Here is a 25,000-nt window from a genome sequence, read left to right as displayed (position 1 = left end):
GAGTTCGAGACTCCGGCTGGCCAATGAAGGATTAGAGGAATTTATTTCTGGTGATAGAAATTCATTTCTCGCTACGATGTGGTTCGGATTCCACAATAAGCCGTAGGTCTCTTTGCTAGGTAACCAATTGGTTCTTAGCCACGTACAATAAGTCTAGTCCTTCGGGCCAGCCCTAGGAGAGCTGTTAATCAGCTCAGTGGTCTGGTTAAACTAAGGTATACTTAACTTAGTATGAAAAATAAATAAATCAATCAGCCAATCAATAAAATTTGTTACTAACCGTCAAGTAACATTATGCCATCACTTGTTGATTATAATTCCCCGTCGGTATTTTTATATCCGAGGTAGGAAGAATTGGTATTAAGTGGCATTTGTAGTTTACTAAATCAAAATAAGTAAAATTAAATAAAAAAAAAAAAGACCAAAGCTGATTATGTTTCTCAGGTGATTATGACGACATCACTTATACACTTCTACAAAACACCATCAAAGCGAACGACATGAAAAGTCCTGAGCGCTAATACAGAACGAATTACTGTTATTATTATCATTACTCAGGGACAAACACAGCTCCATTCCCATCGCATTAGCGACGTAACGTAACACAACCCTGCGGTTTCTGCTGTGAACGAGAGTCACAAGCTTTGATAAATGTAACTCCCTGTAATCAATACTGGAGTAACGATAGGCAGTCCAGTCAAAACATCACGACACGAAATTCGTGATCGCCAAACTGTTGTTTGATAACCTTAAACAACTTTTGAGTTTTATGCTGTGTGAATAAGGTTGTCAGCGTGAATCAGTTAATTTTTTTTTTTTTTTTTTTTTTTGAGGGATATTTGACACGTTCACATCAGCAACATTTTTTAAAATGTTTTAGAGTGACGCCACAAGTCTGTAAATTAAATGTGGGTGCAATTTATGAATTAAATATGCGTACCTATGGGTTAAATATAGGTGCATCTATAAAATGAATATATGTGCATCTGTCAATTAAATAAAGGTGCGTTAACCTAATTTTTTAAAAATATTTTCCTCTTTAAAATTAACAATATTTTAAGACCATTTTCGAAAGACGTAAGCTGTCTTTAAATTAAATGTAGGTGCATTAACTTAATTATTTTATATTTACTCGTTCAATATTTTCAAAACGTTTCCGAGTGACGTCATCACCCTTTAGGTTAAATATAATAGCATTAACTCAATTTTTTAATATTTTACAATTTTCCCATCAACTGTTTTTAGTTTTCTGGAAAGAAAACTATTGTGCCGGCTTTGTCTGTCCGTCCGCACTTTATTGTCAGCACTTTTTTCTGTCCGAACTTTATTCTGTCCGCACTTTTTTTGTCCGCACTTTTTCTGTCCGCACTTTTTCCGTCCGCACTTTTTTATGTCCGCACTCTTTCTGTCCGCCCACAGATCTTGAAAACTACTAAGACTAGAGGGCTGCAAATTGGCTTGCTAATCAACCACCCCCAATCATTAAACATACCAAATTGCAGCCCTCTAGCCTCAGTAGTTTTCATTTTATTTAAGGTTAAGGTTAACCATAATCGTGCATCTGGCAATGATATAGGAAAGGCCACCACCGGCCCGTGGTTAAAGTTTCATGAGCCGAGACCACTGAAAGCTAGATTATTTTCGGTGGCCTTGATTATACGCAGTACAGAAAACTCGATTGCGCCGAAGAAACTTCGGCGCATTTTTTACGTTCTCGAATTATGTCACCACCCTATATATAAATGAAATGAAGGTGCATTAACCTCATTTTTAGATATTTTACTCGTTCACATAAAAAATATTTTTTAAAAGTTTTCGACTGATGTCACCACCCGATTTATTAAATATATTTTTCTATGTTACACGTTCACATCAAAAACAATTTTTACAGTTTTCCGGATGACGTCATCAGTCTGTAAATTAAATGTAGGTGCATTAACTGAATTACATTATATATGACTCGTTTACATCAATAATATTTTTAAAACGTTTCCGAATGACGTCATAAGTCTATAGATTAAAATTTAATGTAGAAGCATTAACTTAATGTTTTGATATTTTACTCTTTTCCCATCAACAACATTTTCAAAATGTTTCCGAGTGACGTCACCAGTCTACTAATTAAATAAAGGTACACTTACTTAAAACCTTGAAATGTTTTATGTTCACTGCGCAATTTTCCTTAAAGGGTGCGTTAAAGCGCATAAGTAATAACAGGACATTTGACATTCAAGAATTGGGCGTTTAAGGTACTTTGCTAAATAATCGCAGTTTCTCCATCACTTCGACACAGCTACAATTTCTGCTCGCTTGTTTTTTCCTTTCAATCAGTCGCTTGAGCATTGCACTTACTGTCATTTGGTAGAATTATTCTTCATTTCGCATCCATTTCAGTAAGTTTATATATTCATGTAAAGCGCTGAGAGAGAGAGAGAGAGAGAGAGAGAGAGAGAGAGAGAGAGAGAGAGAGAGAGAGAGAGAGAGAGAGAGATCAATTATTACTTTTAAATTTCTGGACCTGGAAAGAAATGAAACGCATTCTCTACGGATTCAAAAGATTATTACCAATTTTCTTTTGTGCAGAGGGCAGAGAGAGAGAGAGAGAGAGAGAGAGAGAGAGAGAGAGAGAGAGGAAGTGTGCGAGTGTCTGTGCCTGTGTAACCCGGCAAGTTTCACTTTGCCATTGAGTAGCAAGTATAATTTAATATTTATATTGATATTATATTATTATTCGGGTATTTTATTACTGTACTCTTGAGAAAAACGTTAATAATAATAATAATAATAATAATAATAATAATAATAATAATAATAATAATAATAAATACACATATATATATATATATATATATATATATATATATATATATATATATATATATATATATATATATATATATATATATATATATATTCCGTGTATAACACAGACAATCTACATATAAAGAACTTTTCGTTTAACCGTGAAATTCTTAAAAAAAGAAAACTGACGCTCTTAGTTTATTACAATTAACATGAAACCGCAAAATTGCTCAAACACTACTGCGTGTTTACCTTACTTTTCAATTCAACCTTCAGTGATGCAATTCCATTGTCACCGAGCACCGATTCCTTAAAATCCAAGAAATTGCTACAGACTTTATAAATCTTAAGTCACCCAACCATCATTCAGTCTAGATTCCCTAATGCTTTTAGCCATTCAGTAGCCAGTTCTTACGCAGCAAACTCGTCTGATCAATATCCGATAGATTTGACTCCCGACTGCACTGATTCCCAGCGTATTGATAAGCTATCTTTGCCATCGATCGGGGCTATTAGATAAATGGTCACAAAGGGAATCGCATATGCTACGGTGATTGCTGTTATACAAGGAGATATTAGATGGTTTATTTCGCGGACTGCTAAGGGTGATATTGCGCGTGAGTCAGCGGCGCGTGTTTGCACAGGCAAAGTAACGGTAACTAGTTTTTATATGTTTTAGAATATATATTTTTTTAAATGCCTGAAAATGTTAGGAGTTTCTATCCTAATTTTTCTTTTAGATTACTTTTATATGGCTCAAGATGTTATTCCATTTCGTAAGACAGTCATTGGTTATGAAAGTTAGCTTTGCGATCGATAATGTAACCTAATTTTTTTTTCTTTTTGTTTAGACGGAAGTTATGCAAATCGCTCAGGCTGGACATCTTTGCTACCAAGATGTTTAGATTTTGGAAAAATACATTGCAGGCTTTTACAGCAACCTACTTTTTCCAACTTTGTCAATATTAACGCCCACACTATTATCTCTCTCTCTCTCTCTCTCTCTCTCTCTCTCTCTCTCTCTCTCTCTCTCTCTCTCTCTCTCTCATTTCGGATAACAATAAAAGAAAGCCATTGTAGAATTATACCAATTTGTATAAAGAAATTACCCTCTAAGAGACAGGAAATTCCAGATATACACAAATAAATACTACGTTGGAATAACAGATAAATCGAAACCTGGAAAGTAACATTTGAATGAAAAAATATATCACTTCCATGATGTTCCTTCGAGTGGGAATATTACAAGCTTTATTTACTTCTCATAACAATTCTTGACAAGATGTATTCCAGGATCTCACATATTTACTCGTGGCTACGAGTATACCAGTTGCTCTAATTCACTAGCGGATCCAGGGCGAGGGGGCACCTGGGCACGTGCCCCCCCCATGAAAAATAATGACAAAATAATGACATTGAAGATGTAGATAACATCAATGAGAAATACAAAAACTGGAAAAAATTAAAGATGTATTATAGAAATATATAATATATATATATATATATATATATATATATATATATATATATATATATATATATATATATATATATATATATATATATATATATATATATATATATATATGTATATATATATATATATATATATGTATATATATATATATGTATATATGTATAATATGAAAATTGGTGTCACCCCCCGAAATTTTTCTGGATCCGCTAGTGCTCTAATTGCCATTCTCTATAACACTGAAGAAAGAGATCTATAGATTCAAGGTCAGCGAACAAAGAAAGAACAAGCCGGCAAAGCATTTCTCATTTTATTAACAAAATATAATCTTTCAACCATTTATGTACACACTACCTGTCTACATAAGTTAAAAAGTAACACATTCATTACATTGCACAAAACGCACATCTAATAGCATCGTCTGTCTATGTCGTCACAGGATTAGCGATTATTTTAAAAGTTTACATCAAGGAGAAACAGGACGAAGGGAGGTCACTTCTTAGCCGCGGCTGTCACTCAGAAGAATGATGCGGAATAGATTTAAAAAAAAAAAAATAAGAATGCTGGTGGTAAATGGAAAGGAGAAATGGATTAAAACACGCCTTCGACTTTCCAGAAGGTTCCTCATCATTCGGTGTTTGACAACTCGTTTCACACTTCAGTAATGATTCTCGAAAATGAGGTTTCAAGTTCATTCTGTTTCTACTTCAGTAATGATTCTCGAACATGAGGTTTCAAGACCATTCTATTTCTACTTCAGTAATGATTCTCGAACATGAGGTTTCAAGACCATTCTATTTTTATTTCAGTAATGTTCTCGAAAATGAGGTTTCAAGTCCATTCTATTTTTTTTTTTTTATTCATGTACTCAACGGTTCTACCATACGGTTTTCACTCCACCAACTATTCGGAAATAAATTAGTTTTGCTTCACTGGTATCGGTAAAAAAAAAAAAAAAGATAAAACACAGCTGATTTTACAATTATCAAAAAAAAAAACCAGGTCCGTTCGCCTGTTTTAAGTTTCACAATAAAATTAAAAGATATATATAAGTTTTAGTTAAAGTTCTCCAAGAGGAGAACTTCAGAAGATTTTTGGTTTAGAATTCTGTACATCAAGAGGCTGAGGCCAAGAGGCCACAGCCCAAATTGTCTGGTAACAATTTCACTTTACACTAATCTTGTACTTACATATAAAAATCGCAAAATAATCACACTGGTACCACCGTCTCTTTGGAATCCTCATAACACATTCAACGAGTGACTCAGTGTTCTTTTATTTAGTCACAAGTGTCAGTTTGTATTTCATCATCATACTCAGTGAGTCTGATGATAAAGTCAAGTTCCAATGTCTTTGAAAAGCACCAAATAACGAACTATTACAAAAGGGTATTTGAAAAGCTAATTGCTTTCGTCATGATATGGACATGGATTATTTGAAAGTTACGGAACATTCCGCTATTTTGATTTGGATTCAAGTTTTATTTCTAAAATTTCTACCGATACCCACAACATATTCTGGGTTGATTACACCAGATATTGTCAGCGCACTTTGATGTACACCATTTACGACGCTAGGGGTTCTTAAAGTTAGTAAGCAGATTAAAATAACCTCCTAGCCTTCGAACAGCATACACTTTCCCTAAAACACTTATTCAGAATCCCCTCATACTTTATTATTCCACTCTCAAACGTTTCACGGGGCAGTTCATATTAACACCATCATCGGCAGCTGTTACATCAATGAGCTCTTTGTCATCATCATCATCTTCTTCTTCCATAGGGTCATCATCATCGTCGATGATATCATCAGTCGTAGAGTCTGTCACTTTGTCGACGAAGGATCGTATTTCGTCGCTCAGGAAGTTCGTCGAGTTGTCGACGGCTGCGCTGGTGGAGTCAGGAGCCTCTGGTGAGTCGGGTGGGTTGGGACCCTCGACTTCGTGCTTCTTGAGGTGCCGGTCCAGGTTGGTCTGCTGGCCAAAGCATCGGTCGCACAAGGGGCACTTGAAGGGTTTCTCTTTATTGTGGATGTTGCGGACGTGACGCTGCAGGTTAGAAGAGATGCTGAAAGACCTTTCACAGTACTTGCATTTGTAGGGTTGTTCGCCGGTGTGAGTCCTCAAGTGACGCGTGAGGTTGGCTGACCTCGGGAACACCTTGCCACAAAACTTGCACGAGTATCGGTCTTTTGCTCGTGGTATATGAGAGGCCATTAAGTCATACGGGCGGCTGATATCCCCGTATGGTCTTCCGGCATTTGACATATGGGCTTTCAGCATGTCAAGGCCGGCGCTGCGATTTAAACCTAATCCCATACCAGTCATACTGGTGGGTGGAAGATAAGGTGGTAGGAGAGGATACCTGCTACCTGGGATACTTCCTCCTGGTAGACTGCTTCCGTGAAGGAGATGGCTGCGATCTAGGCTACGATCAATACTGCGATACATGTCAAGGAGGAAAGCGGGATGCATTGGCCTAGGATAAGCTAATGGTAACTTGACTGGTGCCTCAAGGAGAGATGGGGGCTGAGGAGGGGGAGGGGGTGCAGATGTATTATTCGTATCTTTAAGTAGGTCACTGATTCTTAGGAAGGACCGATCAGGACGAGGGCGTGGCTCTTCCATAGATTTGGCCTCGACAGGGGCAGGTGAAAGAACACGCTCTCTTATTTGGTCGCTTGCATGAGAAACATCACTAAAGCTGCCCAAAAATAAATCAACTCTTTCATTTTCTTTGCGTCTCAGTGTTAGATCTAAAGGCTGCTCTTTTCTTTCACCAGTTCCAGGGGTTGACTCTGTCTTAATCTCTTTCTTTGACATTTCAAGAATAGGTCTAGATTCTAGCGGTTCAGAACTGGTCTCCCTGATTTCCGGGGACTCGGTAAGCTTCCGCTTGAAATCTTCTGACTCTTCCCTCTCTTCATTAATATTTTTCAAGTCTGACACCTGAGGAGATTCTCTTACAGAAGAGAGCGAATGTTTGGGTGTTGGTGAAGGAGAAAATCTTGGTGAGGCTAACAATGAAGACTCTTCTTGCACAGGAGACTGGGCAGTTTCCGATCCAGAAGAGATTGGCATACGTAAATCAAAGTCACTGGAATCCTTTTCTTCTTTTGGTACTGATGATGATGTATCTCGATGGCTTGCATTTTGGAAAGGCAAGAGAAGTGACGATGTGAGAAGTGGGTGCTGTGGGCCCCCAACTAAAGATGGAATTGATGGGAACATAGGATAACTAGATAATAGAGAAGGAAAGGGCAAAACTGGCCTAGGGTACATCATAAAAGGACTCGGTGGTGTAGATGAGACGCCACCCAGTTGCAAACCAGTTGGTGACAGTTTATTGTCATGAAGCGAGTGATGTCCAGGGGGCATTGATAATGACGGAGCAGTGTCACAAAATCTCTTGTGCTTTGCTAACGATGTCACAGTAGAGAAAGCCTGCCCACACCTGGTGCATTTGATCTGCAGGCGACAGTCGGCATGCATGCGTTTGTGCCTGCACAGGTTACTGAACTGGGTGTAAGCTTTGAAACAGACTTCGCACTGAAATGGCTTGACTGAGGAGTGGATGTGCGTGTGCTGTTTGAGACCAGAGCTGGTGGCGAAAGTCTTGCCGCACTCGGGGCAAGCGTGGCAGCGAGCACCGGCGTGTTGATTCCTGATGTGCTTTTGAAGGGTCGTGGCATCCGTGAATACCCTGGGGCAGTTTTCGCAAGGGTACCTCTTGTACTCTCCGTGGATCGTCTTGTGGTGGATGAGATTCGGTCGCCAGCAAAAGGATCTGGGGCAATACTCACAGCGATACTGATTGGCCGTGTAGCCATGAGCAGTCACCAGGTGGTCATCCAACCTATAGTATAAGGTAATCAGTATAAGAATCATTCTGCACTACAATCAGCATCATCACTAAAACAATCACTCTCTCTACAATGTTTAGGTCATACATGAAATGTATCTAAATGTCTACGTGATGTTAAGGTAAACTGAATCAGTCCAAGATGAGCAGAAATCTAACTACCATTTAAAACTACATAGCAAAAAATTAAACTACTACCAAAGTATCATTAAAATTTGAAGAAAACTCTAAAGACAAAAGAAAATATGATGAAATGGCATGTTTGAAACCTTTACGCCACTGAATTCACAACACCAAAAACAAAATTTTCTTGCAGTTGAGGAGAAAAGATCTTCAGACATCTGAAATTGCGTCACTCATAGAACGGTGATCATATTTTACCAGCAGTTTTGAGTTAACAGACTGACTACGTTAGGTGCTAATGAACAGACAAAAATCTCTCTTGAGACAATTTGAAACCACTTCATTTCCCCTCTCATAAGAAATGTCGGTTGGCGTTTCCGACGGTCCTCGTTCATCTGGTTCAGGAGGACGGCAGAAAACGGAAACCTCTGGTCTCATCAGAGAAGAAAGCATAGCAAAACAATGTCTTTGTTGTCTTACTCGTCATAACTGCTGAAATTTTTGTCACATTGAAGACACCTGTGTTTGGCAATGTCGTCCTCTTCCTCATCGTCATCACAGTCCTCTCCTGTGTTCTCGGATCGATCCTCCGGGGAGCCCACTTGGACTTGGTCATCTGGAAGAACAACAAGGAGACACGTCTCATTTTCAAGTCACGATGCCATAGAACTTTAAATCGATCAATCAATTCGATTTTTACGGTACTCAAAATTGAGTAATGATGAGACGTGATCTTTATTTTGGTTATCAACTTATAAAGTTATTGCAAACTGCTCGTTTCAAATTTATAAATGCCATTTAGCATGGATGAATTTAAAACTCCAACTAGTTTCAAGATTTAAATTATGTCAAGATCAAGATTTAATGCATGGGTATCTCTGGCTTCCTCAAAAAAAAAAAAAAAAATGAAAGTCGGAGAGAAAAATAGTGGGTACTGGGGGCGGGGGAATATGTTGTCCAAATGAAGGTGCAAATTGTGTTCTTGTATAAAATTGAAATAAAAAAAAAAGCAGAACCGAGATAAATATGATTTTTTGTAAATATGGGGCGAGCTAATATCCAAAAACGTAGAAAAATTAACAAACTCACCTTCAACAATGCTCTACTTTAAAAAGACGAATGACTTCCCCTTTATTGTCACAACAGAACATACCAGAATGATTTTTACCTGGATATATATACGTTACAGAAAGCCTTGAATATCCTGCGACCAAGAGAGAAAAAATAAAGCTTTCCATAGCTTTGCAAGCATGGAAAGCTTTATTTTTTCTTTCTTCGTCGCAGGATATTCAAGGCCTTCTTTAGAGTATACATATATTCCAGGCAAAAATCATACTTGTATGTTCTGTTGTGACAATAAAGGAGAAGTCATTTGTCTTTTTAAAGTAGACCATTGTTGAAGATGAGCTCGTTAATTTTGCTATTGCAAGAAGATAACCCTCAATCCTAGTACTGAATACTCTAAATCAATAGAGAAAAAGCATCCGTATTCATTGATGGAAAGATAATTTTCCCTATGCAAAGCAACGTGCTCAGAAACACAAACCAAGACACATTTGTTAAGGCTTAGCTTTACTCACCAATGGCAGATGTATCGAGGTCTATGACAGTTTTTCTGATGAGCAGCAGCTCTTCCGAAGGGGGAATATCACGGAGAGCTTCGTAGAAAATCTGTACAGAGAAAAAGAGAAAAATTAAGAAAATTATCATTTAAAAAACCTGGGTATGAATGGTACCATTATTCTTCTATTTCCTTTGTGGTGGTTCTGAAGGAACATTATTCAGTGAAAGTTGTAAATTTGTAGCGGAAGAATTCGCTGGAAGAGCCGACTAAGAAGAAACAATGCTTAAAAGATGTTTAATAATGATAAAGATTGTAGAGTACACAAATTCTACGGAAATTATACAGTGATGGGATTCAGTTATCAAATGCAATGAATAAATGAGCAACCAAATCGACTGTACCAGAAGCTTTTTATAATTTGTATTATTTTTCGTGTCTTCATAAAACAACTGAAGTTAATTTTGCGCTATGTAGAAAATCTGCGTCAGGGTTCACATATAGATCTTAAAATAAATCGGCGTCAGGGTTCACTGATGGATCGTAAAATAAATCTGTGTCAGGGTTCACATATAGATCGTAAAATAAATCTGTGTCAGGGTTCACATATAGATCGTAAAATAAATCTGTGTCAGGGTTCACATATAGATCGTAAAATAAATCTGTGTCAGGGTTCACATATAGATCGTAAAATAAATCTGTGTCAGGGTTCACGTATAGATCGTAAAATAAATCTGTGTCAGGGTTCACATATAGATCGTAAAATAAATCTGTGTCCGGGTTCACATATAGATCGTAAAATAAATCTGTGTCAGGGTTCACATATAGATAAAATAAATCTGTGTCAGGGTTCACATATAGATCGTAAAATAGATTTGTCAGGGTTCACATATAGATCGTAAAATAAATTTGTGTCCGGGTTCACATAAAGATCGTAAAATAAATCTGTGTCAGGGTTCACATATAGATCGTAAAATAAATGTGTCAGGGTTCACAAAAAGATCGTAAAATAAATCTGTGTCAGGGTTCACATATGGATTATAAAATAAATCCGCGTCAGGGTTCACATATAAATCGTAAAATAAATGTGTCAGGGTTCACATAAAGATCGTAAAATAAATGTGTCAGGGTTCACATATTGATCGTAAAATAAATCTGTGTCAGGGTTCACATACAGATCGTAAAATAAATCTATGTCAGGGTTCACACATAGATCGTAAAATAAATCTATGTCAGATCTCACATATAGATCGTAAACTAAATTAATTTTAATCAAGTTTTTTTACGCAGATTAATTGAAAGAATACATTCATTACAGAATGAAAATCCAGAATTTCATATATGATGTTAAAATATTATTAAAGATTGTTACATATACTGAATACATTCCTCTACTGCCTTGTAAACAACGTCAATAAATTTCCCCCAACAATTTCATCTATGAGAATTTGAAACAATCACGCAAAACACGATCCTGGTCAAGGGATAATAAATCATGAGCAATGTCGCTGCACCTGTCAGTCAAATGGATGTTAAAAAAAAAAAGTATACCTTAGTTTTACCAGACCACTGAGCTGATTAACAGCTCTCCTAGGGCTGGCCCGAAGGATTAGACTTATTTTACGTGGCTAAGAAACAATTGGTTACTTAGCAACGGGACCTGCAGCTTATTGTGGAATTAAAAAATCATAAAAATCAATCAGTGAAAACACATGCAGAGATACGTCACCGGAATTTCCTTGGAATCATAAATTCATATACTCACTTGTCCAGCCAAAAGGAGATGCCTCAAGTTCCCGTAGACAGGCGCAAGAGCCACTCTGACGTGACGCAGCCAATTCCCCATTTCTCCAGCATCCAGCCATCCACGAAGGCCTGCCCTGGCTGACACGACCTGAGGGTAAGAAGAAGAAAGTATATATTTAGCAATAAAGATAAGGGCTGTTATCTGTAACAATAGCTTATATACTAGTATTGGTTAGTAGTTTATGCTACCGCCATTTTTGTCTTTGTTGGTGTTGGAACACTGGTACTTACAAATCATTTCTCTGATAACTTAAGTGCCAGGAGCTTATCATTTTTCGCAGCATTCGTAAAAGAAATCAATAACTTAAGTGAAGTAAGGTAAAAAAAATTATTTTAAATTACTCAAAATAAATCAATAATTTAGGCTGAATAAAGTAAAAAAAAAATACATATTAAATTTCTCAGCCATGCAACTGGAAAGGAGAATCTAAACCAGTGGTTCTCAACCTGGGGGGCGCGCCCCCCTAGGGGGGCGTCAGCAATTTCCAGGGGAGGCGCGAGCTCTAGAGAAAAATTAACGATTCTCTAATTATATTCGTTATTCTCTTCACAAGAGAAAATGCAAAAGTATCGCCTTTTAACGGTAGTTTCCTATAGTCTACTACTCTGGTTAGACTCGTTGGGCTTACCATGTTTTGTAATTATTTACCTCCCTCCCTCCCTATCTCTCGAAACACCTTCTCTTTCTCTTTTTTTTTTTATTTACCTTTAAATCTGGGTGGGGATTTTACTCATAGATGCAAGGGGCGCGTGGAGGGAAGGAGCAACTCTTGGAGGGGGCGTGGCAATAAAAAGGTTCAGAACCACTGATCTAAACGCAATAAATTCAGAACATCTCGAAGTTCTGCTTTCTAGCTCGGAGCATCTTGGAGTACGCTCCCTAGCATCGATCATATCAGATCAATTTCCTTTATTCACAGTGGAGCATATTTCCCAAGCTCATAGCATATCGACTACAGTCACGACTCTGTTGGTAGAGCACACCACACCGATTTTATGCTCTGTGGTTAAAGATAGAATTAGTTTGTTACTGATTTCATTTAATTAGGATTATTTTCAAAACAGTATTTTCCTTACTATTTCAAAGACACCATTTGAATTATACACAAAATTATTATAATAAAAAAAAGATTATCCGGGTTTTCTGAAATTATGCTCTGTGGTTGGAAGCATATCAAAAGTTATTTTCCAGTTCGGAGCGTTTCAGACACCATTTGAATATACAGAATTAATAATAATAAAAAAAAATTAATAATTATAAAAAAGATTTTATTCGATTATGCAGAATTAATAATTAAAAAAAAAAGATTATTCGATTATGCTTTGTGTTTGGAAGCATATCAAAAGTTATTTTCTAGTTCATAGCGTTTCAGACATCATTTGAATATACAGAATTAATAATAATAAAAAAAGATTATTCCATTATGCTCTGTGGTTGGAAGCATATCAAAAGTTATTTTCTAGTTCATAGCGTTTCAGACACCATTTGAATATACAAAATTAATAAAAAAAAAATTATGAAGAAATTATACGACGCACGGAATTACTTTTTAAGCCGCACACAATAATCATCTTATAATCAATTATATACATATCAAACACAATTGTCAAACGTTCAAGATATTGTTGTATGAAACCGGCTAGAATTAAAAAAAAATCCCCATCAACTTAATCACACGACTACAACGGCATGTTTCATATGGAACGAAGGAATCCCAGAGAGAGAGAGAGAGAGAGAGAGAGAGAGAGAGAGAGAGAGAGAGAGAGAGAGAGACGTAAGGAGGGAAGGTCTCAATTTAAACGCGTAAACAGGATTATCTCTGTCCTGTCGTCTGCTGACAATGCTCGGGGACGAACTCCTGAAAGAGAATCCTATTTATCAATGTATCAAAGGTGCCGCTACTATGTGAGGTGGGAGACGTGAGGGGCTGGGGAAGAAGGGGGAGGGGAGAGGGAAGAAAAAGGGGAGGGAGGGGGAAGGGGAGACTGATCGTTAGAGGACGATAAGCGGACGGGAATTTTTGGAGGAAAACACGGACGGCACAATCGCTGCTGGAAGAAAAAGCCTTTTGAGAACGGTCGCGTCAGGGATGACACAAAGACTACGATACGGTGAAAACAGTATCATCCACAGTAATAACGGTGAGGAGAAGGAGAATTAGGGATAAGAGGAGAATTAGTAGCAGTAAGAGGGTAATGTTTGTAAAAAAAAAACATATAAAATAATAATAATAATAATAATAATAATAATAATAATAATAATAATAATAATAATAATAATAGATCCCTGAAAAGGAATCTGGCAAAACTAGATGCCGAAGTAGCTCCAGGACTCATGCGGAAAAGTGCGCTACTAGAAACAGCGCACGTAGTGAGAAAAGTGATGGACTCCTAAGGAGGCAGGATGCAACCCGGAACCCCACACTATAAAAACCACCCAGTCGAATAGGATGACTGTGATAGACAAAAAATAATAATAATAATAATAATAATAATAATAATAATAATAATAATAATAATAATAATAATAATAATAATAATAATAATAAATAAACAAAAAATCGATATTCCTCAAAATCTTAGCTCCAGCATTCGTAATACTAAGAAAATATATTCAAAATTCTTCAAGATTTTAGTTCCGCCATTTGTATTATTTAGAAAACAAATTGAATATTCTTCATGGTTTGAAGTTTCAACGCTTGTAAAATTGAGAAAATTAATATTCTCCAAGATTTTAGTTCCAGCATTCATGATATTGAAAATAAATTATTTCTCAAGATTTCAGTTCCAGCACTCGTGGTATTAAGAAAACAAATTCGTTATTTCTCTTATTTTATTCCTGAATTCGTCATGTTTAGAAAATCAACTTAATATTCGTCAAGAATTTATTTCCAGCATTCAATATTCCTCAAGGTTTTGGTTCCAGCATTCGTAGTGTTTAGGATATAAATTCTCTTTTCCAGCGGTGAGAAAGACACTGCATCTATGCATAAACAAACGTCCACTTGCAAAACACGAAAACAATCTTAGCGCCGACGAAGGTGAGAGAGACAACCCACTTAATGAAAAGCCTCGTTAACCAGAAAATAACACGTTCCAGCGACAATAACGAGTGATAAACACAAATTTCGCCGACCTAGTCATCGACATTCGGGCCCCAAAAATAGCTCGGCGTTACACGCGATGATTATTAAAGCTTTAGCAGAAAAAGCCCGGAGTCTTTTTGCTCCCGCGAGCACGTGAGCGGAAATTCAACTCGCGAGCGGCCTTAAGGAAGAGGTGATACATCGAGAAAAAATAAAACAAAATTCTGACCAGGAATCGAAAATTGTGGTTCTTTTTGTTCTCTCCCGTGTTTATTCGTTGTTCTCACGGCCATCCTGATGTTTCTTTAATGCCAATTCAGTTTTACTTATCTACTTTCGTAAATGGGTGGATGTGGTAACTCGAGAGGAGATCTCTGCACAGTGAGTGTAGCTTGAAGAGGAAAGACAAGTTACATTATGCCGTGTTGCGTGTGGTAGATCTTTAAATAATATCATAAATTAATAAAAATATGCATATTTATATATACCCATCTCTGTGTGTGTATATGTATATGTATATATATATATATATATATATGTATGTATGTATGTATGTGTGCGCGTGTGTGTATGCAGAGCATGACTGATTGACTGAATATAGAATTTAGGCCAAAGGCCAAGCACTGGGACCTGTGAGGCCATTCAGCGCTGAAAAGGAAATTGACAGGAGAAGGCTTGAAAGGTGTAACAGGAGGAAAACCTCGCAGTTGCACTATGAATCAACTGTTAGGAGAGGGTAGAAAGTAAGATGGAAGAAAGAGAATATGCAAGGAGGTACAGTAAAAGGAACTAAAGGGGTTGCAAGTAGGGGCCGAAGGCACGCTGCAAAGAACCTAAGTGATGCCTACAGTACACCGCATGAGGCGCACTGATGGCACTAGCCCCCTACGGGATATATATATATATATATATATATATATATATATATATATATATATATATATATATATATATATATATATATATATATATATGTGTATATGTATATATATGCCCATTCTCCAGTTTTGACACAATTAAAAACTGATTCCACCCAAGACCGCGAGAACTGGCCAGAAACGCAACACACTACCTCTCGAACAGGTAGGTATCAAACTTTCCCCTGAGGCCGGAGACTCCTCCTATAATAATAATACCGTATGACAACAATCAAACAAACTTTATGCGCACGATAAGCTTAAGAAGGAAGGGATGGGGGTCGGCTGGGGAGGGGGAGGGGTTAGAGAGTAGAGAGAGAGAGAGAGAGGACTTATCGTCCATCCATTCATTAAGGTGCGATAACTTCAAAAGATCTCGTCCTCCAGACGACAATGACAGCGAGTTAAGGCTGGTCTCCGCTAATCCGACCTGAAAGTGTCCGTCAAAATTTTCATAAGCGAGAAAACCGGTCCTTCGCTATTTATCTGTTCGGGTGTCAACCTCCTCTCCAGCGGGAATGTCAGCCGTCAAATGTGTGTTCTCTTTTTCCTTTCGCCTCCTTAGGGAGGAGTAACAATGGAGGGGTGGGGAGGGGAGTTGTGGCGACTTTGTCCTCTCTCTCTTTCTCTTTCTCTCAGAGAGAGAGAGAGAGAGAGAGAGAGAGAGAGAGATACATCAGTTATTTTACTTTTAAATATCTTAAGATGAAAAGAAATAAAACACATTTCCTACGGCTTCAGAAGATTATTACCAATTTTCTTTTATGAGAGAGAGAGAGAGAGAGAGAGAGAGAGAGAGAGAGAGAGAGAGAGAGAGAGACAATCAAAGGAAATCAAAGAGAGAGACAGAGAGAGAGAGAGAAGAGAAAGGAAATACAAGAAAGAAATGAGAGAGAGAGAGAGAGAGAGAGAGAGAGAGAGAGACATACAATCAAAGGAAATGAGAGAGAGAGAGAGAGAGAGAGAGAGAGAGAGAGAGAGAACATTTTAATTTTAAATCTCCTTAGTCGGAAAGAATCCAAACACATTCTCTATGAATTCAAAAGATCACTATTATTTTTTAATTATTCTGGATCCCAAATTGTTTACAAGAGAGCGGTACAGGATCGTCAATGAATTAGGTACAACTTATGAAAGCAATGTTATTTTCTTTCTCCCTTGCTTTCTTTTTTTCTTTCTTTCTTTTCTTTCTCTCCCAGAGGGATTGAAAGACATCACGCACCGCATTGGCTTGAATGCTGACACTTAAAAAAAATTAGCCTGCACGAAACAGCGATAGCTGATAGTTTTTACAGATTACATGGAGGGATTTATTGAAAGGGATGTGCAATGGGGCTTTGGTCTAAAAACATCCCTACGGTGGTTTTAAAAAAAAACTTTCTCAATATTCTGTGTATATAACTTTTAAATAAGACTCTTAGGGAAAAGGTGAACCGCTTCCCAATGGAAACAGATGTCATCTGTGACTTCAGAACATTATAACAGTCATCATATGTTTCTGGGGTAAAGTATGTAGTCAGTGATTGTGTGTGTGTGTGTGTGTGTGTCTAGAAGAAGGCAGTAGGGATGTGTGTGTGTGTGTGTGTGTGTTTATTTAAAAGATGGCAGAATACGTTTGTGTCGAAAATTCTTAGTTATGGTCTCCAAAAAAACTATCAAAATCTAAACCTTTTTGGCTTCTGAATATTGAAGGTGCGTGTGAGTGTGTGTATCAATTACTGTTTGTGAGTGTGTATGTGCCGTGTCTTTAGAAGAGGGCAGTGTACATCAGTACCACAAATTATCAGCTATGGTTCTTATATATAATCGACCAAAAATTTTTGGGCAGCAGAAAATCCAGACGACAGTAATCTTCTACAGAACTTCCAAATGGAAATGTATTCTAAACATTCAACTGGAGGACACCTCAAGAAGCAGAAAAACCAAGAAAGAAGAAGCTGCCGGTTCCCTTTTGAGGCCAATTCCCCCCCCCCCCCCACAAGAAATTCTCCTCAATAAGCAAATAGGAAGCCGTTGGTTAACTTCTAAAACGCTTACAATCCTACCCTGTAATAGCTACGTGATTTCCTGCGCCTACGGGAGACCTAAAGGAGACCACTTTGACCACTATTGAGCGGCGTGACCATTATCGGCCTTCCTCTCTCCCCAGAACCATTATTTGAGGTGGCCATAACTATTGTTGACGCGGTCACCAGGTAACAGCGGAGAGCGAAGATAAATAGATAAGTGTCCCGTTCGATTCCATGACGTTCCCGTTTTCTATAGCCGGATGAGCAAAGTGATGTTTCTTTCTGGAGGCGCAAAGCGACACTTTTTTTTTTTTTTTTTTTTTATTTCCCTCCCCCCGCTCTCTCTCTCTCTCTCTTTTTGGATATGCTCAGCCGTTTTCCATTTAATGTAAGAAGAAAACATCTAATATATTTTTCTTTAATTGAAGGGTACAAGAAGTGAAAGGTAAAGGACAAGATTAAGGTCAAGTGTGGCGATCTGTGTTAGCAAGTCCTGCTGAGGTTAGAGTAATATAGAGAAATATATATGTATATGTATATATATATATATATATATATATATATATATATATATATATATATATTGAATGTATGGAGGCAATATTAATATATATATATATATTATTGTATTTAATGAATAAAACTATTTTTTGTACCAGTAGGCAATATGAATAGGCATAAATACATGAAAGCGCATTCTTGTATTTAGCATTATAAAATTTTTTTTTATATATATGAAGAAGAGTATATATTAAATACATATAGCGCTTATATATATATATATTAGAAATATATATATATATATATATATATATATATATATATATATATATATATATATATATATATATATATATATAATTTATTTGTAAATACTTGTACCGTGAACGACATGCATTCCTCAATATCACCTAAACCCGCCATCAATCATCGTCCCTCCTCAATCCGGAGAAGGGGACACCTCACCATCCTATCCCCTCCCCCTCTCCTCCATCTCCCCTCCCCCCTCCCCTCCCCCTCCCCTCCCCTATCCCTCCCCCCATCATCATCACCATGGTTACTACTTACTGACCATATTGTGCCGGGAGTAACAAAACTACTCCTATACATTACCCACTGCGGGCTAAAAGGGCGCGAACTTTACGGAGACACCATACCGTCCATGGCCTTCATCCAGACACTACTAGATGCCCATTCTCACTCGAGTGAGCCGTCATAAAGACGTTAGTATAGAGACAGACACACCTCATTATCGACGCTTCATTTGGGTAAATATTCTGGAATGCTGTTGTCTTGGGAATCATTTCAAAGATTTTTGGAGCTGAAAGCTCCTGTTTACCGAGTGTTTTAACCAGCCAGTTCAAACTTGTTTGTTTACTTGAGTGGTGAAATTTAATCTAAAGTAAGGTTGATGTTATACTTACATATATATATATATATATATATATATATATATATATATATATATATATATATATATATATATATATATATTTTTTTATATTAGCTAAACTGATATTTTTTTTTTTTTTTTTTTTTTTAAAAGTGCCTGTTTACTGTTTTATGAAATGAAATTAGATGTAAAGTAACGTTGATATCATTCTTATTTCCTTTGAATAAACTAAATAATTAAACTTATTTCATTCAATTTTTTAAAACTTGTCTGTTTACTTATGAAGTGAAACTGAAACTGAAGTAACGCTGATATTATACTTGATATTTCTTTTGTTAATGAATTACATGGCTCAACAGATTCAGTTATTTTTTTGGATTAATCACAATGAATTTTGGAGTTTATTTTTTTATCAAGGTAGGCTCATTATAAAACTGTTTAATTATTTTAATGAGAGAAAAACTGTTAGAAATAAAATACTTAAGAAGACACAGACTATTGTAAGCGATTGAGGAAACGAAGAGAAAAATGTTGATGCAGTTTAGCTACAAAATTCAGAACAACAGAAATATTAACGGTATTTTAAAAAATAACATGTCTGTTTTCTTATGAAGTGAAATTAAATATAAAGTAACGTTAATATTTCTTAAGTATTTTATTTATAATAGTATTTCTCTCATTAAAATAATTAAACAGTTTTATAATGAGCCTACCTTGATAAAAATATAAACTCCAAAATTCTTTGTGATTAATCCCAAAGAAATTGAAGAAACAAGAGTTCTGTCCTATACTCAGTCAACTTATTTCCCTTTATACTAACCAACGCTCGCAAAAGCTTAATGATTGACTGAAAAACGCAACTGGCGTCACAATAACGGAGGCCATCGACACCGAATAAGAGTTTATTAGAACAGTTTTTCAGTTCTCTATCATATAAATTATTTAATCAAGTCACCTACACTTAAAAAACTTAGCAATCGACTGAAAAACGCAACTGGCGTCGCAACTACGAAGGTCATCGGCGCCAAATAAGAGTTTATTAAAACAGTTTTTCAATTCTGTATCCTATATTATTTTAATAAACTCAAGTCCCATTTGACAAAACCAACTCTCAGAAGAACTTAGCGAAACTTAGTGATCCATTGAAAAACGCAACTGGCGTCACAACTACGAAGATCATCGGCACCGGATAAGAGTTTATTAAAACAGACAATTTTTCAATTATCTACCTTATATTCGATAAACTCAATTCCCATTTGACAAACAAACGCCCAAGAGAACGTAGTGAAACTTAGTGATCCATTGAAAAACACAACTGGCGTCACAACCACGAAGATCGTCGCCTCCAAATGCTCCCTATAAACGACAAAAGAAGCTCCCGAAGAGCGCAGCGACAAAAGAAGCTCCCGAAGAGCGCAGCGACCACAGATGCTTATACGACGAGCAACCAAAGATTCTTTCTCCCTTTTCCGTCGCTGAATTCAGCGGACGGGCAGCGACTACTACTGTACAATGGAGGCGTTCCGTTGACAAAGGTTCCCAACATTCGTAAACATCGACAAGCGGGAGGCTGGCTTTTTCGCTGCTGCTGACGAAGGGAAAGAATCAAGGAATGGAAAGAACGAGAAGGATGGCTTTATTCGGTGATACTAGGTTATAATTATAAGCCCTTGGTCGTATGTTCGTGCTACTCTTGGAAGTCCTGAAAGTGATACCCAAAGATTACTGGAAATTTTCTTTTATAATTTGGTGTATATATGTGTGTATATACACACACACACACACACACATATATATATATATATATATATATGCACTGCATACATACATTTATATATATATATATATATATATATATATATATATATATATATATATATATATATATATAGCCTAATCATCATGCATCATTCCCATAAAGCAGATATTATTATTATTATTATTATTATTATTATTATTATTATTATTATTATTATTATTATTATTATTATTATTATTATTATTCACGATCTGCACAGAAACATTACCTTACATATATATATATATATATATATATATATATATATATATATATATATATATATATATTGTAGCCTATATATGAGTGTGTGTGTGTGTACCAAATCCCCACTAGCAAGGCTGCAGCAAAACTTCTTGCCCACAAAGACCGCAGGTGAAACAGAACCGAAAGGATGAAGTGCAATATTTGCATATTTTCAGGCATCACTAGGTCGGGGCATTGCACCACGAAAGAATCGTTCGGAAAGCTGCAGAAATAAAAAGCGTTCTTAAAACGCAAGAAGTGAGGTAACAATGGTTTCCAAAAACCCGAAATTTGAAAGAGGTGTAACGAAAGAGGCGCAAAGAATTTATCGAAGCTACAGTGGCGGGGGCGGGGGGGGCGGGGATTGACGTCAAGGGAATTTAGTACGGGTGCACGAGGGGAGGGATTATATATATATATATATATATATATATATATATATATATATATATATATATATATATATATATATATATATATATATATATATATATATATATATATATATATAGATATATATATACACATTTATATTTATATATATAATATAAAATATACATACATGTATATATATACTGTATATACATATATGTATATATAATGTATGTATGTATTTGGGAATGATAAGAACAATACCCGATGTTTAAAAAAATATTCATAGCAGCAGAAATCTTATAATGGAGAACCAAATCCATAGTTATCATTTTTAAATACATTTGCAAAGGTGGGTTTGTTTGTTTCTCCATAGCTTATGTATTGCAAAGCGCGTGTATACCCTGTATGTATGTGCGTCTACATGAAGCAATCTATGTGCATAATAGAGAGAGAGAGAGAGAGAGAGAGAGAGAGAGAGAGAGAGAGAGAGAACCTTCTTGAGATAACACCTTGACTAACAAACTCAGGCCGCCCTTCCGTCATCCACAGGAACAAACAGGACACACTTGGGCTGGGTACGATGTTGTCTATCTTTGCCGAGTATTGAAAGTTCCTGTTGCCTGAAGATAAGATTTAGATAAACATGTTGTGTCTGTGATTGATTTTTGTTCTCTCTCTCTCTCTCTCTCTCTCTCTCTCTCTCTCTCTCTCTCTCTATATATATATATATATATATATATATATATATATATATATATATATATATATATATATATATATATATATATATATATATATATATATATATGTTCGTCAGTACTGTTTCTGTGGCATATGTATTTGTGGCTTCTAATACTGTGTATCAGTCCTTCGTCAATGGCTTGAAAATAAAGTCGAAACCGGTCAGGACCTACAACCAGTTTCTTACTTTTCACCTGTGGTAATATGTGATAAATGAGTCACGTACAAAAAAGTGGTTATAATCATATATACATACACACACATATATTTATGTATAAATATATATATATTTAATTCATATATTTATATTTATGTACCTGTGTTGTGAGATATAGAATATGAAGTATGTAGATACGACTTTTATCATAAAAAAATCATGAATAAACAACACATACATATGTACATAAAAGTTACAATCAATTGATAAAATAACCAGAGAGAGAGAGAGAGAGAGAGAGAGAGAGACTTCGAAAATTGAAAGCTAACATTGCACATACAAATAACAAAAAAATTCCCTTCCAATTATGTGACGCAGTTCCCCCTTTATACAGCCAGGAATTAAATAAACAAGAGGAAATGGACAAAGATGTCCAACAGAAGGTCCCACCATCTTTTCCTTCAAAGAACCTCTTCTGGCAATTACCTGTGAGCCCAGGTGACACCTTGTGGGAGTTTCAACACTGAGAGCCAAGGTGTCACCTCATCGAAGTGTCAACTCTAAGACAGGAAGCGTGAGGCATCCGGCAGGTGGTTCCTTGATTTCGGGAATTAACAGATTTCTTAAATGTGACACCGAAGCCTGATGCATTTTATTTACACGAGTGAAATGATGGAAGAGAGAGAGAGAGAGAGAGAGAGAGAGAGAGAGAGAATCTTCAAGACTGTTTATGTATAAGAGTGAAATAATATGAAAGAGAGAAACAGAAATAATATGAGGGAAAGAGTGAGAGAATCTTCTGAACTCAATCAGTGAATTAGTGAACTATTCACTCTACTAATGAATGAGAGAGAGAGAGAGAGAGAGAGAGAGAGAGAGAGAATCTTCAAGACTGTTTATGTATAAAAGGGAAATGATATGAAAGAGAGAAAAAGAAATTATATGAGAGAAAGAGAGAGAGAATCTTCGAACGCAATTAGTGAACCATTCACTCTACTAATCATTTCAGCAGTTAATGGTCGTTATTGCTCAACCAGTGTTAACAGTTTTGTACATAAATTCCTCATGAGAAGGTTTAATTGTTCATTTATCTATTTATTAATTTATTCATTTTCTTTTCTTTTAAATCTTCAGTTGGAATATAAAAACCTTAATAAACCTACGTTTGGACTCTGTTCACATACGAAACACTGCTAAGCTTTAAAGGGACGCTGTGGCTGAATTTAAGTCAGTGACATAAAATAAAAGACAATGCTAAGTTTCTGCACAGTAAAATCTAGTTCCTGTTAATGAAAACCGTGATATTATTCGATAAGCAATACTAACTGACGTAAGTGAACATTCACAAAAAAAAAAAAAAACAGTAACCTTTTGTATTGTAAAAGATGATCTTCTATACGCATTAGTTCATTTTGCATCACTGAAAATCATACTATTCATTATGCTATACTAACTGACAAGTTATATATGTTAAGGACATCCGCGTTTGTAACAGTTCTGACAGAACGGATCAAATCAAGATTCGAAAAATCTCGGAAGAATGGTCTTAACTAATTCGTTTTCTTCAACAAATACAAATATCTCCCAGCGAATTATTGACAAGGATTTACTCTGTGCAGTCAAGAGGAGGAGGCAATCGCTCATTGGCTGCAGAGAGAGAGAGAGAGAGAGAGAGAGAGAGAGAGAGAGAGATATCAGTGTCCCGGATGTGGGCGTGAGGAAGGTTTGATGTGTACATTTGGCAGGTCTGATACAACTGATAAGGAAGGATGTGTGTGTGTTAAAGGAACTCGTGAAGGCGTGCTAATGAAAGCGTCCTCAAACACTGGAAAAACAGATGCACGCACGCAGGGGCGCGCGCGCGCGCGCGCAGTCACGGAGGCAACACGCATTTGTGACGATGCTGCATACATGAAATTTTGTAAGCGACGTCGCTGAGGTTAAATGGTAAAAAAATTATTCGTGTATATGTATATGTTTATGTATATGTTTATGTGTATATATATATATATATATATATATATATATATATATATATATATATATATATATATATTATATATATATATATGGGTATATATATAGAATATATATACATATTTATATACCATGCATGCATACATGCACACAAGCACACACACACACACACACACACACACATATATATATATATATAAATATATATATATATATATATATATATATATATATATATATATATATATATATATATATATATATATATATATATATATATATATATATATATGTATATATGTATATATATATATATATATATATATATATATATATATATATATATATATATATATATATATATATATATATATATACACTGCACACAAAAACAAAGATCAAAGCGACTGCTAATTAGAAATCTTTCTGCAAGTACATCCAAGTATAGATGTGTTAGACGATACGCGTAAATAAATACCTTTCAGCACATTCATTACGATGAACATATTTTCCGACATAAATATTCCTTCTGCAACAGAGGATTTATTGCCTTTCATCCTATCACACACTTTTGTAATTTGATGTAATGTAATGTAACTTCGTCTACTACCATTTGATGGTTTATAATTCCTACTGTGTCCTGAATGCAGGAATAATATGCTGAAGAGTCACTTA

General features: G+C 36.0%; 1 protein-coding gene across 2 annotated transcripts in view; it reads right to left on the bottom strand.

The window, feature by feature from the left end:
* Positions 1-4,572: 4,572 nt before the first annotated feature.
* The window catches only part of LOC136853496 (transcription factor hamlet-like), a 94,680-nt gene continuing 74,252 nt past the window's right edge, over positions 4,573-25,000 (bottom strand). The window contains exons 4-7 of one of the 2 annotated variants that reach the window (XM_067129149.1): positions 11,586-11,714; positions 9,840-9,930; positions 8,740-8,875; positions 4,573-8,130 (exon numbers count right to left, since the gene is read on the bottom strand). In XM_067129149.1, coding sequence (XP_066985250.1) covers positions 5,952-8,130; positions 8,740-8,875; positions 9,840-9,930; positions 11,586-11,714 — 2,535 coding nt within the window. In that variant the 3' untranslated portion in view covers positions 4,573-5,951. The remainder of the gene's footprint in view (positions 8,131-8,739; positions 8,876-9,839; positions 9,931-11,585; positions 11,715-25,000) is intronic. The other variant, XM_067129150.1, reaches the window with a different exon arrangement.

The sequence above is a fragment of the Macrobrachium rosenbergii genome, chromosome 27 (assembly GCF_040412425.1).
Source record: "Macrobrachium rosenbergii isolate ZJJX-2024 chromosome 27, ASM4041242v1, whole genome shotgun sequence".
Taxonomy (NCBI): Eukaryota; Metazoa; Arthropoda; class Malacostraca; order Decapoda; family Palaemonidae; genus Macrobrachium; species Macrobrachium rosenbergii.
This window is presented reverse-complemented; position numbering and strand designations above follow the sequence as displayed.